The 13,825-nt window shown below is 51.6% G+C and overlaps 2 protein-coding genes across 3 annotated transcripts; one reads left to right on the forward strand and one right to left on the reverse strand.

The window, feature by feature from the left end:
* The first annotated feature begins 33 nt into the window (after positions 1-33).
* Positions 34-2,693, forward strand: P2RY11 (purinergic receptor P2Y11). 2 transcript variants are annotated; one of them, XM_081498175.1, is made up of 3 exons: positions 269-328; positions 848-968; positions 1,307-2,693. In XM_081498175.1, exon 3 carries the CDS (start codon positions 1,387-1,389, stop codon positions 2,407-2,409), a length of 1,023 nt encoding a protein of 340 aa, XP_081354301.1. In that variant the 5' UTR covers positions 269-328; positions 848-968; positions 1,307-1,386; the 3' UTR covers positions 2,410-2,693. The 2 variants fall into 2 exon arrangements, with proteins under 2 accessions (XP_081354300.1, XP_081354301.1); XM_081498174.1 differs by lacking the exons at positions 269-328; positions 848-968 and adding an exon at positions 34-137.
* Positions 2,690-7,426, reverse strand: EIF3G (eukaryotic translation initiation factor 3 subunit G). The gene is made up of 11 exons (XM_081498176.1): positions 7,372-7,426; positions 7,184-7,230; positions 6,525-6,608; positions 6,328-6,416; positions 6,122-6,181; positions 4,843-4,947; positions 4,552-4,741; positions 3,576-3,683; positions 3,321-3,457; positions 3,127-3,233; positions 2,690-2,813 (listed from the first exon to the last, which is right to left on the reverse strand). The coding sequence occupies exons 1-11, from the start codon at positions 7,389-7,391 to the stop codon at positions 2,798-2,800; spliced, it is 963 nt and encodes a 320-aa protein (XP_081354302.1). The 5' UTR covers positions 7,392-7,426; the 3' UTR covers positions 2,690-2,797.
* Positions 7,427-13,825: the final 6,399 nt, after the last annotated feature.

Raw genomic sequence — 13,825 nt, forward strand, 5'->3', positions numbered from 1 at the left:
GGTGCTGCTGGGAAGGGGAGGGGCCAGCGGCTTGTCTCAGAAGGGACCACGCTGCACGGGGCACAGTGTGGCTGCGGGCACAGTGCGGCTACAGACCCAGAGGCAGGCCATGCGGGCCCCAGCCAGCAACATCTCAGGTGAGGAGCCGGTGCTACCGGGCTAGTGAAGCCAGGCACATCCAGGGCCTTGCGGGGGGAGGTGGCTGGCTCCTAGAGGGTGGTGGGGAGATCGGTAAAGAATCACTGCTGGACCCACTTCCTCCCAGACCAGAGGGATGGGATAGGAAGGCAGAAGTGAAAGTGGAGGAGCCATCTGAGTCACGGAAAGGGTATGTGCACAGAGCTCATGGCCAGCCTGCTGGACCAGCCAGGAGTCCAGGCCATTCCTCAGAAAGCTGAGGGTGAGTGGGGTGTGTGAAGGATAGACTACAGAGCTCAGCGCCCCTACACTGCTGCGTCCCGGGTGCTGGCATGGGGAGGCCAGGAGCAGGGCACGTCTACCCTCAGGAAGAAAAGTTCTGGGGATTTTCCTTATAGTGGTCATATGGATGGGGATAGAGCTGTGGAGGAAAAATAAGCAGGGTAGGGGACCAAGGAGTGCAGTCACCAGGTTAGGGTCGTCTCAGGACCAGAGACTAGGAGGAGGTGGGGGGGACTGCCTCCAGGGATGCCAGGTGCATCAGCCAGTGCAAAGGCCCTGAGGTAGGTTTTGCTCTAAGGAACAGCCAGGACACCATGGTTAGTGAGAGCCGGAAATGAGTGCGTGGGGTGGGAGCAGTAGCTCCCTCAGGGCATTGTGGGAAGACATGAATGCGGTTTTTTCCAGTGAGCACTGATTTTTCTTCCAGGTAGGTAGGGAGAGAGTCTGGGAGTGTATGGTTGTGACCTGACTCAGGTGCCTTTTGGAGGCTGTGAGAACAGATGGATGAGGGTGGGAGCAGGGACACCGAGATGGACCAGACAGTCCAGGTAGATGGTGACACTCGGGGTGACAGACTCTGACACATGGGTCTTAAGAGTTGCAGAGGGAGGTGGCGGGGTGGGGTGGGGGGACCCTCCCCTGGGCTCTTGCTTCTCTGCCCCAGGCCCTGATGGCTCTGGCGGTGAATGCCAGGCTACACGCATCCCTGGTTCTTGCCCCAGGACACACAGCCTAATGGACTCGGGGCTTTGGCCTCTGAGTCCTTCTGTACAAAGGTGCTGTGGCTGGCACCCCCCCTCCTGGGTGTGGGAAAGCACTCTGGAAACATGCCCACAAGGGGCTCCTGGCACACAATAGGTAAGGGTGCCACACCCTCTGCTCACAGGTACCCTGCAGTGCCCAGTCAACTTCTCGGAGGCTGCGGATCGCATCCTCAGTGGCCTCCAAGAGGGCTTTCTATGGCCCATGCTGGCAGCCGAGTTCCTGGTGGCCTTGGCCGGCAACAGCCTGGCCCTGTACCGCTTCTGCAGCCGGGAGCAGCGCCCTTGGCCCCCAGCTGTGATCTTCTCCGCCCAGCTGGCAGTCAGTGACCTGCTCTACGCCCTGACGCTGCCCCCCCTGGCTGCCTACTTCTACCCGCCCAAGCACTGGCGCTACGGGGAGGCTGCCTGCCGCCTGGAGCGCTTCCTCTTCACCTGCAACCTGCTGGGCAGCGTTATCTTCATCACCTGCATCAGCCTCAACCGCTACTTGGGCATCGTCCACCCCTTCTTCACCCATAGCCAACTGCGGCCCAAGCACGCCTGGGCTGTCAGCGCTGCTGGCTGGGCACTGGCGGTCCTGCTTGCTGCCCCCACGCTCAGGTTCTCTCACCTGAGCTGGTCCCAGCAGAAAGGCCAGTGCTCTGTGGCCAGCCCGGGGGCCTGTGTCAAGTGCCTGGGGACAGCAGATGACAGCCAGCTCGAGGCCTACCAGGTCTACAGCCTGGCGCTGGCGGTCCTGGGCTGTGGCCTGCCGCTGCTGCTCACCCTGGCAGCCTACGGCGCCCTGGGGCGGGCCGTGCAGCACAGCCACGGCATGACGGTAGCCAACAAGCTGCAGGTGATGGTGCTGGTGGCCAGCGGTGTGGCCCTCTATGCCAGTTCCTACGTGCCCTACTATCTCACAGCGGTGCTCAACGTGTATGCCCGGCTGCGCTGGCGAGCCCTCTGCCCGGGTTTTGTGAATGAGGCCGCGGCTGAGAAGGCACTGGCCTGGAGGACATACCTGGCCCACCAGGTGACACGAGGCCTTGTGCCCCTAGCCATCTGCATCCACCCACTACTCTACATGGCTGTGGTGCCCAGCCTGGACTGCTGCTGCCAACGCTGCCCAGGCTGGGGGCAGGGCCAGACACCAGACGACAAGTGCTCCGGCCAAACCCTGCCCCTCAACATCACAGCCACCCCCCAAACCTCAAGGCTCCAGTCCCCCGAGCTGAGCCCATGACCTGGCCCATCTTCAGCCCCCTCCTCATCACAAGATGCTGGAACACGGCAGCAGAATGGAGGCAGAGAGCAGGCCCCCGGCCCCTAGCCTCCACTTCCTCCCACAGAAAGGCCTCCGGTGGGACTAGGGGGCGCCCATGCCAGAGCTGCAGGAGCTTCCACTCACAGCACTAACCCTGGGCAGGGCCACGGAGCAAACCCATGATGGGTTGGCAGCGGGGGATGCTAGCCCCACCCACAACAGTGTGATTGACATCAGGGAATAAATGGAACAGCACAAGGCGACTAGAGACTTTTTATTGCCCTTGAAGCCCCCTGCTCCAGGAGGCTGCCTTCTGTCACTGAAGGGTCCCGGGGCCAGGGGATGAGCAGCAACAACAGCAGCTGGCTTAATTGGTTGATGGCCTAGAAAGGGAAGCATGAGATGGGTGAGGATGGCAAGTGGGGGAGCTCTAGACCCTTTAGGGAGTCCCAGGACCACCACCCATCTTACATACACAACACGAACTCAACGGGGAGGAGGGGGGACGGGGCGGGAAAAGATGTGGTGGAGGCACAGAGCACATGAGGGGCCAGACAGGCCTTGGGGTGTGGTCCCCTCCATGAGAAGAAAAGGACAGTCAAAGACCCATGCTCCGGGACAACCCTGGTGAGGCCCACAGTCAGCCCAAGAATCAGCTATGATGCCATGAGGGGCGGCGGAGGGCAGAGGTCTTACTTGGCCCACTCGACGTTGAGGATGAGGTGGTCATAGCCAAAGCCGGACACCCCGGCGATAGCACGCGCAGCATCCTCGCGGCGGTGGAAGCTGATGAAGGCAAAGCCCTGGGGGAGGGAGTAGGGGTCAGGGACAACACTCAGGGCACAGTTGGGAGTCAGGACCCCACCCCGCCCCCACGGCCGCTGGCCCACCTTGGACTGGCCGGTGGTCTTGTCCTTTGCCAGGTAGATGCGGGAGATGGAGCCAAAGGGCCGGAAGAGCTCCTGCAGGTCGGTCTCACGCGTGTCCTCGGACAGGTTGGTGACACGGATGGTGGCATTGTCATCAGCTGGGCAGGCAAGGAGAGGCGTCGGTGAGGGGCTGGCCCTGCCCGTGGGATAATCATAGGGTACAGGGGAGGCCCGCCCACGCATCAGCCCAGCGCTGGGGTGCCCTCCCCACCTCACCTCTGCGGTTGGGCTGCATGGACTCCCCGCGGCGGCTGGCCCCGTCGCGCAGGCTCGGAGGCACGTACTTCCCAGTCTTGTTTTGAGTGGCCTGCACAGGCTCCAGCTCTGGGGACCAAAAGCACGGTTAGGTCAAGCCTCCCCTGGCATGGGCCTGGCCCAGGACGCTAGCCGCTCCAGCCATGATCCAGCCCCAAGCACCCTCTCTCAAACCATAGGCATCCAGTGGATCTCTTCAAGGGCTTGAGACTAAAAGGACTTAGAGGTTACTTCCAGGAAGCTGACCCACCCACATGCCCTGCCTGCTAGCAGCACAGGAAGAGCGAGAACCCACAGTGAGAAAACAGCCGGCCTCACAACACACACCAAGACAGGTACGCAGGGTAGCGAGAGCCCCCAGGTTCCCATCGTGCACACGAGTCACAGGTGTAGAACTGTCCAACCTCCCCATCAGCAAATCTGTGTGTGTGTGTGGGGGGGTGTGTGTGTGTGTGTGGGGTGTGTGTGTGTGTGGGGTGTGTGTGTGTGTGTGTGTGTGTGTGTGTGGTGGGGGGTGGGGGGGTGTGTGGTGGGGGGTGGGTGTGTGTGTGGGGTGTGTGTGTGTGTGTGTGTGTGCGCGTGCAAACACAGCAAGCTCCAGTCAGGACAGACACACTGAGAGAACAACCATCTCCCCTCACTACTCGCGATGTCCTTACACCTGCAGCCGTGCTCACTAGAGGCTCTCACAAACCCCAACAGGAAGAGACAGGTTACGTCACCAGCAATCAGAGCACCCACTTGCAGTCTCTCACACAAACCAACGTGGGCTCTGGCCATAGCCTTGCAGTTGTGTGGGAGGTGATAACCGCCAACAGTGGTAGTCCTGTCCAGACCCCAGGTGAGGACCCGTGACTCCCAGAGATGCACACAATTCCTGTGCTCCACTCCCACTCCTCCCCCCAAGCCTGCCCGCCGCATCCCAGGGCCCTGGCACCTCCAGGGAGCTTCTCCTTCTCGCCAGTGGACAGGCCCAGTTGTTCAGCCAGCTCCTTCTGCATGGGCCCCAGCGTGTCCTTGTAGGGGCAACGGGTGGTCCAGTGGTCGCCCTTGCAGATTCGGCAGGACACAATCTTCTGGCCCTTGAGCTTGTTCATTGGGTCCTCCTCTTCCTGGCAGTTCAGATCCTGGTAGGGCAGGTAGGGGCAGTTCAGGCGGGGCAGCCGCTCTCCCGCTGCTTCCACCAACACCCTGGCCACTGGTTCCCCCAGCCAGCCAGCCCAGTTACCTCTTTGCTGGTGATGAATGTCATGGATACATCATCACTGACTGTGGTGGTGGCTACGTTGGGCCCCGGTGGGTCAAACTCTGAGTTCCCAAACTTCTTCCAGTTCTGAGCTCAAGGCAGGATGGGGGACAGGTCAGGGCAAGGACAAGTGGGACCCCCTCCATTTGCACCCTAGACTTAACAAGAGCCACATCGAGGGTGGGTGGGTCTTGAACCCCATTCACCACCCTCCTCAAATGCTCCTTGGAGCAGCGACAATGACAGTGTCTGTTCCCTGAGGGCATGCCAGGCCCCAGCTTCATGCCAGCTCCAGGAAGTAGTAGGGGCAGCTCTCAGCCCCATGTTCCAGATGAGAGAACTGAAGCTGAGGGGTAAACAGGCCCAGAGCCAACAACCCCTGGCAGGGGCTGTGCAGGTAACAGACAGACCAGCTCCCACTGAGTGATACTCAGGGATGTACAGGATCACGCAGATTTCCAGGGGCCTTAAGCTCCTTAAACAATCTGCACCTCGGCATCCTCCCCTATAAGGGACCACAATGCTCCCCACACCTCCCTGGAATGCTAGGGGGACTGGATGACAACATACTTCCCATGAAGCACCTGGGTCTAACACAGAGTATGTAGGTAACCGTGCAAAATGTATTTACTGCCATCACTTCTGCTGCTACGACCACCTCACAGGTGGGCTTGGCTCTGTTCCTCCCAGGCGACAAGCCAAGAGAAGTTAAGAACCAACCCCCACCCCAATCCTGCACCTGCTGGACTTTTCAGGGGCCCCATGGACTGCAAACAGGCCTTAGTTCTGCTCCAACAAAACAGGTACACACAGGGGACTTCCCCAGTGGCCCAGTGGTTAAGACTCTGCACTCCCAATGCATGAAGCGTGGGTTCAAGCCTTGCTCAGGGAACTAAGATCCCACATGCAGTGTGGTGCAACCAAAAAATTAGAAAAAAACAAAAAAGCATTAGTCGCTCAATCATGTCCGACTCTTTGCGACCCTATGGACTGTAGCCCACCAGGCTCCTCTGTCCATGGAATTCTCCAGGCAAGAAAACTGGAGTGGGTAGTCATCCCCTTCTCCAGGGTATTGTCCTGACCCAGGGATGAACCGGCATCTCCTGCATTGCAGGCAGATTCTTTACCACTCAGCCACCAGGGAAGCCCACAAACAGTTAAATCCCACTTCTAAAAATGAAGGCAATGGGGAAAAGAACTCCTATTTTTTCTCTGAGTCAGCCCTGGAGGAGCCGCCAAGACAGGGGGAGAAGGGTCTTACCTTCCTCCTCGCCACAGCTTTTGAGGCCTTCCGGGTCTCAATTCTGAAGGTGCGGACAATCTGTGGACAGGAGGGGAAAGGTTTGGGCCTCCTGCTCAAGGTTCCTAGAGCCAGCAGATCTTCCTCATCAAGACATCCAACACACCACTCTCTCCTAGTCCAAGTGCCCCTCAAGTAAAGGGCGCCCACCTCTCCCCCAGCCTCACCTTGAACTTCTTGCCATCCTCATCTATCTTATACTCCGTCACTGTCTTGATGTTTCCATTGATGACCTCCTTGGGAGGCGGCAGTGGAGCTGGGAGAGGGGAAGAGACAAAGGAACTGAGCCCTGGGTAACAGGGACCAGAAGGAAGGAGGCTGGGGAGAGAGACGGCCCAGGGCTGGAGTGGAGTCGGGCACTCACCTCCTGGCAATAGTTCAGGCTCTGGACTGGTATCCCCAGTGGCCAGGGGGATCCCCTTGAGGAGCTCGCTGGTGACACATTTGTCTGTGACAGGGAGTGGAGGGAGCAGGGGTCAGCTGAGGGGACGGGGGGGGGGGCGGCAGGGACAAGAACTCCCAAGCTGAAATCGAGGGACCTTTGGGATAATGCCTGCACCAGGAGCTGAGAAAGGCGGGACCAAGGGCAGAGGACTGGCCAGGAAGTTTCTTGGGATAGCCATCCAGGGACACGGAGCTGGCCAGTAGTAACTTCCAGCAATGAGAAGCATAGGGGATCCCTGGCCTGAGGGCAGGGGCGGGCCATAGGCATCCGGGCGCTAGTATTAATACAAAGGCAGGAGTGTGGCGGTTACAGTTTCCTCTCCGGAGTAGGGAAGCAGCAGTGCTGGCATCAAAGACTTGGGCGGTGGCATGGCAGAAGATGGGCTGGCTGGTGAACATATGGAACTGGAGATAGGTTGGCCCAGAGGAGAGTGGCTCGGGGCAGGGACTGGACGTGAGGGGAGATGCAGGATCTGACGGCGGTGCCAGGGTGGAGGATCAGAGCAGGCAGCAGTGACGGCCTGGGGGCGGCGCGGGTAGGCCGGGATGTGGTGATCCGAGGCGACAAGGTACACTCACCGTCCTCTCCTTCCTCTTCCACCTGGTCCGCCCAACTGGGCTTCGAACTGCGGGGACAAGTTTGTCAAAAGGAGGGATGAGTGAGCCGAGGCCCAGCTCCCGCGGACTCGACGCATCCAGGCTCCATATTAACTCCTAGGACCCTCCAGTCTGCCTCCCAAACCCCCCCTCCACGACCCCAGACTCACTCAAAGTCTCCGGTCGGCATCGCAAAACCTTCTCCACGCAGCCCAAGCCTGGGCCAAAGACCGGAAATAAGAGGTGAAAGAGACTTCCGGCTCCGCTGCCTAGAGCAGCCGTAGCACTCCTCAGCGCCCCCTACGGACGGAGGTAGAGGCGCCGGCTGTGTGAGAGGCTGGGCCCTGGTATGTTACTGTTAATAGCTGAATAGAGGCTCAGTTCATTTACCTTAAAATCTTATTTATTAATTTATTTATTTGGCTGCGCTGGGTCTTAGTTGCAGTATGTGGGATCTAGTTCCTGGACCAGGAGCGCCTGCATTGGGATCACTGAGTCTTAACCACCAGACCACCAAGAAAGAACCTCTTTTACCTTTTTTAAAAAATTAAAAATAATGACAATAAAGCTCAATTATAGAGCTCTTACTGTTTGCAGGAACTGTGAAGAGGAAATTATAATTTCCATTTTTCAGCTGAAGAAACCAAAATAGTCTTCCTTGTCTGGAAAGAACTTTCCTGATTCAAATGATCAAGATATCAAGTCACCCCCTAACCATTGTTCCTCCTTGAGTGACTTTTTCTTTATTTTTTTCTGGCACGGTGAGGCTTGCAGGATCTTAATTCCCTAACCAGGTATTAGACCTGGGCCCTGCGGTGAAAGTGCAGAGTCTTAACCACTGGACCACCAGAGAATTCCTAGTAACATTCTTGGCTCCCTCATATAATATTTTCCATTTTCTTTAATTTATTGCTTATTGTCCAGCTTTCCCTCAACTGCATCCATTCTCAGTGGGAGTGATATGACTCCCAAGGGGACCAAAATTAATTGTTCCATGGCAAAAAACAAAAAAACCAACTTGGAGATGACAATGACTTGTGGCCCTCCAAAGCCTGCCCTTCCAGACAAAATCTTATTCCTAAACATTTAATTTCTATTGTTAGGGAGAAATTAAATGTAATTAGATTAACATTGATTTAAATTAAAGATAATTCCATTTTTCTCCTTTAGAGGGATGATAATTAAAAAAATGGTAAAAACTGCTGTAGACAGCTGCAGAAAGACATTTGCCTGCTTCGTTCACCTCTGGGTCCCCAGCATCCACAAGGTGTCTACACTTGGTAAGTGCTCAATTCGTGGGTATTTGGGACAGATAGGAACCAGATTATAAAGAGCTTTAAAAACTAGACTAAAGATCATAGTCTCTTTATATATATATATATATATATATATATATATATATATATATATATATATGGTTTTAAACATTATTTTCTCAACAAAGGTCCATCTAGTCAAGGCTATGGTTTTTTTCAGTGGTCAGGTATGGATGTGAGAGTTGGACTATAAAGAAAGCTGAGTGCTGAAGAACTGATGTTTTTGAACTGTGGTGTTGGAGAAGACTCTTGAGAGTCCCTTGGACTGCAAGGAGGTCCAACCAGTCCATCCTGAAGGAGATCAGTCCTGGGTGTTCATTGGTAGGACTGATTTTGAAGCTGAAACTCCAATACTTTGGCCACCTGATGCGAAGAGCTGACTCATTTGAAAAGACCCTGATGCTGGGAAAGATTGAGGGCAAGAGGAGAAGGGGACGACAGAGGATGAGATGGTTGGATGGCATCACCGACTCAATGGACATGGGTTTGGGTGGACTCCGGGAGTTGGTGATGGACAGGGAGGCCTGGTGTGCTTCGGTTCATGGGGTCACAGAGAGTCGGACATGACTGAGCGACTGAACTAAACTGAACTGAAGGTTTTAAAAAATATTTCTTTTTATTTATTTGGCTGCATAGAGTCTTATTTGTGGCATGTGGGATCTAGTTCCCTGACCAGGGATCTAACCCAGCCCCCCTGTATTGAGAGCGCAGAGTCTTAGCCACTGGACCACCAGAGAATTCCCAGCATAGGCTCTTTATCCTGCAGGCTGTGGGATATGGGTGAGGCAGTGACATGTTCCGAATGGTGACCCAATGTGACCAGGTTTTCTTGTGAGAAAGATTATTCTGGAAGCCTGTAGAGGATAGGGTGGAAAGGAATAAATTAGCAGGAGACCAGGAAAGAGGATGGGAAAGTAAGTAAGTAAAGAGGGTGGTTGGGAATTCCTGATGGTCCAGAGGGCAGCAGAGGATGAGATGGTTAGATAACATCACTGACTCAGTAAACATGAATTTGAGCAAACTCTGAGAGACAGTGAAGGACAGGGAACCTTGGCATGCTGCAGTCCATGGGGTTACAAAGAGTCAAATGAGACTTAGCAACTGAACAACAGTAACAATCAGTGGTTAGGACTTCAAACTTCTATTGTAGGGGTCACAGGTTCAATTCCTGGTCAGGAAACTAGGACTGCAAGCTGTGAGGCCACCAAAAAAAAAAGACAGGGCAGTCTGACAACAGATGAAACTATTATAAAGTTTGTACAAAGAGTCAATAAACATTTGTGCAAACTCACTCAAGTTTACTTCAAGAAATGCAAAATCCAAACAATGAATGTTGCAGATGGGCAAAGCTGTAAAAATTTGATATTACTCAATGGTAGCAAAAATACAGAGAAAAAGACACTCCTGTACTTTGTTAGTGAGAATATGCAAACTCTTTAGATGGCATATTGATGATATCTACTAAAACTTAAATATACATACGTGTTTTCCTTTGAACCAGTTGACAGTTCAACCTGTGAGAAAAACCTGGGAATGTATGTAAAGATGTGAGAACAAGCTATCCAAGGAGTACTGTTCATGATAGCAAAAACTGGAAACAGCAGCTGGTTAAATAGATTAAGACGTGTTATGCTGCTGGGACCTCCCTGGTGGTCCAGTGGCTAAGACTCAGAGCTCCCGATGCAGGGGGCCTGGGTTTGATCCCTGGTCAGGGAAGATCTGGCATGCTGCAACTAAGACCTGGTGCAGCCAAATAGTAAATAGTAAAAGAAAAAAAGACATGCTATGCTGTAATCTATTAAATGCTATTCAGTCCTAAAGGAAGTAGATCTACTTGAGGTCATGTTAAAAATACATCCAAGAAAAGGAGAGGAAGCAAGGTATAAAATGGCATATGCTATAGGAACCAATTTTTGTACATCTTTAATAATAGTAGATAGATATGTAGATACATTCAAGCTATTTTAGGAACAGAATTATCAAACTGTTGCTGAGGGAATGCTTTGAGAGGAAGCCATCAGGAAAGAGAAGCTTATTTTTAAACTTTTCTGTTTTACTTAAAATTTTTACCATCTGATTTTTTTGGTTTAAATACAAACATATACATAAACTATAAAATTATATTTTTCATATTAATATATAGCACACATCCTATGTTATATATGTGAGATGTATAGATATATTTTAATATGCTTTTTAAATCTCTTCTTTTTTTGTATTTACTTACTTGGCTGCACCGTGTCTTAATTGCCTGTGGGATCTTTAGTTGCAGCATGCAAACTCTTAGTTGCAGTATGTGGGGTCTAGTTCCCTGACCAGGGATTGAACCAGGCCCCCTCCCCTACCCACTGCATTGGTAACTTGAAGTCTTAGCCACTGGACCACCAGGGAAGTCCTTTTAACATGTTTTTCATATTCACAAATTTGCATGTCCTCTTCTGGAAGGGGCCTAAGGAAATATACATCCAAGTGCACTAAACTGGCTATAAGAAGGCATCCAGCGCAGTGTGGCTTAAAGGGTTGGAATTGAAAACAGCACAATCATCATGATTAAGGGATTAGCTAGATATTGCCCACTGAGCTTCACCTCTGTTAGAGAAAACTGTGCCCATTTCTGGCTACCCAGAAGGATGTTAACCATTAAACACTGATACTTCTGGGTGTTTCAATTTGGCCTCATCTTTACAGGCATACTTTGTTCCATTGCACTTTGTAGATTTCCTACCAATTGAAGGTTTGTGGGAACCCTGCATGGTCAGATGGTGTTTATTTAGTATTTTTAGCAGTAAAGTATTATTAAATTAAAAGATTTTTTTTTTCTAGACATAATGCTATTGTACACTTTAAATAGACTACATAGGGCTTCCCAGATGGTGCTAGTGGTAAAGAATCCAACTGCCAATGCAGGAAATGTAAGAGATGTGGGTTTGATCCCTGAGTCGGGAAGATTCCCTGGAGAAGAAAATGGCAACCCACTCCAGTATTCTTGCCTGTAGAATGCCGTGGGCAGAGTAGCCTGGCAGGCTACACTCCACAGGGTCACAAAGAGTTGGACACCACTGAGCACACACACACGTATACACATAGTGTAAACATGACTTTTAAACAATAACCTTATTTACTTTGGGCTGCGCTGAGTCTTCATTACTGTGGGGACTTTCTCTAGTTGCGGCCAAGGGGCTTTCTCCTTGTGGTGCCTTCCCTTGTTGCACAGCAGGGACTTTAGAGCACAAGCTCAGTAGTTGTGGCTCACAGGCTTAGTTGCCCCACAGCATGTGGAATCTTCTTGGACCAAGGATTGAACCCCTGTTCTCTGCACTGGCGGTCTTCCCTTGTGGCTCAGCTGTTATAGAATCCATCTGCAATGTGGGAGACCTGGGTTCGATCCCTGGGTTGGGAAGATCCCCTGGAGAAGGGAAAGGCTGCCCACTCCAATCTGGCCTGGAGAATTCCATGGACTGTGTAGTCCATGGGGTTGCAAAGAGTCAGACATGAAGTGACTTTCACTTCACTTCCCTGCACTGGCAGGCAGACTCTTAACCACTGGACCACCAGGGAAGTCCAAACATGACTCTTATTTATTTTCAAAATGTATTTATTTTTGACTGCGTTGGGTCTTTGTTGCTGCTTGGGCTTTTCTCTAGTTGTGGAGAGCAGGGATTAGTCTCTAGTTGCAGTGCCCAAGCTCCTTATTGCAGTGGCTTCTCTTGTGGAGTACAAGCTCTAGGGCTCCATGCCTTCAGTAGTTGTGGCCCCCAGGTTCTAGGGCACAAACTTAATAGTTGTGGCACACGGACTTAGTTGCTCTGCAGCATGTGGGATCTTCCTGGATCAGGGATTGAATTCGTGTCTCCCGCATTGGCAGGCAGATTCTTTACCACTGAGCCATCAAGGAAACCCCCAAGCATGACTTTTATATGCTCTAGAAAAAAAAAAAAAAAATTGTGACTCATGATATTTTCTCTATCAATTGATTTCAATATTTGCTTTACTGCAGTGGTTTACAACTAAAGCTGCAACATCTCTGAGGTTTGCTGGTACTTCCATTTCAGTATTCTTTCTGTATGGAATACAATTTTCTTTTTAGTTCTCTATTTATTTTTGGCTGCACCACACATCATGTGAGACCTTAGTTCCCTAAGAATCAAACCTGTACTTGCTTCAGTGGAAGCACAGAGTTTTAACCACTGGACTGCCAGGGAAGTCCCTGGAAAACTTTTTACTAAACATTGAACATGTATTTTTTTTTCAAATCAGGTATTTTCTAAGGGATAATAAAAGGGGGCCAAGGGAAGCATAGGACAGTGGGGAGAAGCCTGAATCCGAGGTTAGATGGAAAAGAAGTCCCTGAGCCATTCTTTTGGTCCTTTATCACCACACCAACATTCTTTCCACATCCAGAGACTCCACAGGACAGCAGCCAAGATTAAGAGCAGGACTTCCCTGGTGGTCCAATGGTAAAGAATCTGCCAATGCAGGGGGCAGGGGTTTGATCCCTGATCTGGGAAGATCCCACATGCTGTGGAACACTAAACTCCTGTGCTATTACTGAGCCTGTGTGCCTGGAGCATGGGAGCCGCAACTGCTGAAGCCCTCACATGCCTGGAACCCGTGCTCCACCAGAGAAGCCACTGCAATGAGAAGCCTCCTGCTAACCACAACTAGAGAAAAGCCCGAATGCAGCAGTGAAGACCCAGTGCAGCCAAAAATAAAAATAATTAATAATAATAAAAAAAGACAAGAGCAGAAGGAACTCTACAAAGAGCATCAGGAGGGGAGTGTGGATACTCAGGGTGTGGCACCGCTTGGAAACTTGGCAGCAGTTTCAAGGGACTCACTGGTGCTCACAGGTGGAATTCTACTTCTTGGTATTCTTCAAAAGCATCAGAAACACACATCCACAAAAGGTTACATATTAGGACATGCACATGAACTTTCATAGCAGATTTATGCACAATGGCCCAAACTGGGAATGATTTGAATTTGTTTCTGCCATAACAAAATACCACACACTGAACAGCTTATAAACAATGAAAATTTATTTTCTCACTGTTCTGGAGGCTGGGAGTCTGAGATCAAAATGTCCTTCTGAGTCCTATCTCCTTGGCTTGTGGATGGCTGTCTTCTCCCTGTGTCTTCACATGGTCCTTATAAGGACACCAGGCCTGTTGGCTTAGGGCCCACCCTAATGACCTCATTTTATTTATCTTTAAAACTTTTTTTTAATTAAAAAAATTTTTTTTAAAGATTCTATCCTCAAATATATTCACATTCTGAGGTACTGGGGATTATTCAACGTATGAATTTT

This window comes from Giraffa tippelskirchi, chromosome 6, assembly GCF_054371585.1.
Source record: "Giraffa tippelskirchi isolate mGirTip1 chromosome 6, T2T-mGirTip1v1.2.pri, whole genome shotgun sequence".
Classification (NCBI taxonomy): Eukaryota; Metazoa; Chordata; class Mammalia; order Artiodactyla; family Giraffidae; genus Giraffa; species Giraffa tippelskirchi.

Coding starts and splice junctions, on each gene's coding strand:
- P2RY11 (XM_081498174.1), top strand. CDS start 110: ATGCGGGCCCCAGCCAGCAACATCTCAG. Junction 138..1,306: donor CCCAGCCAGCAACATCTCAG/GTGAGGAGCCGG, acceptor CTCTGCTCACAG/GTACCCTGCAGTGCCCAGTC.
- EIF3G (XM_081498176.1), bottom strand. CDS start 7,391: ATGCCGACCGGAGACTTTGA. Junction 4,742..4,842: donor CATTCATCACCAGCAAAGAG/GTAACTGGGCTG, acceptor CTGCCCTACCAG/GATCTGAACTGCCAGGAAGA. Junction 3,234..3,320: donor AGACCACCGGCCAGTCCAAG/GTGGGCCAGCGG, acceptor TCCCTCCCCCAG/GGCTTTGCCTTCATCAGCTT.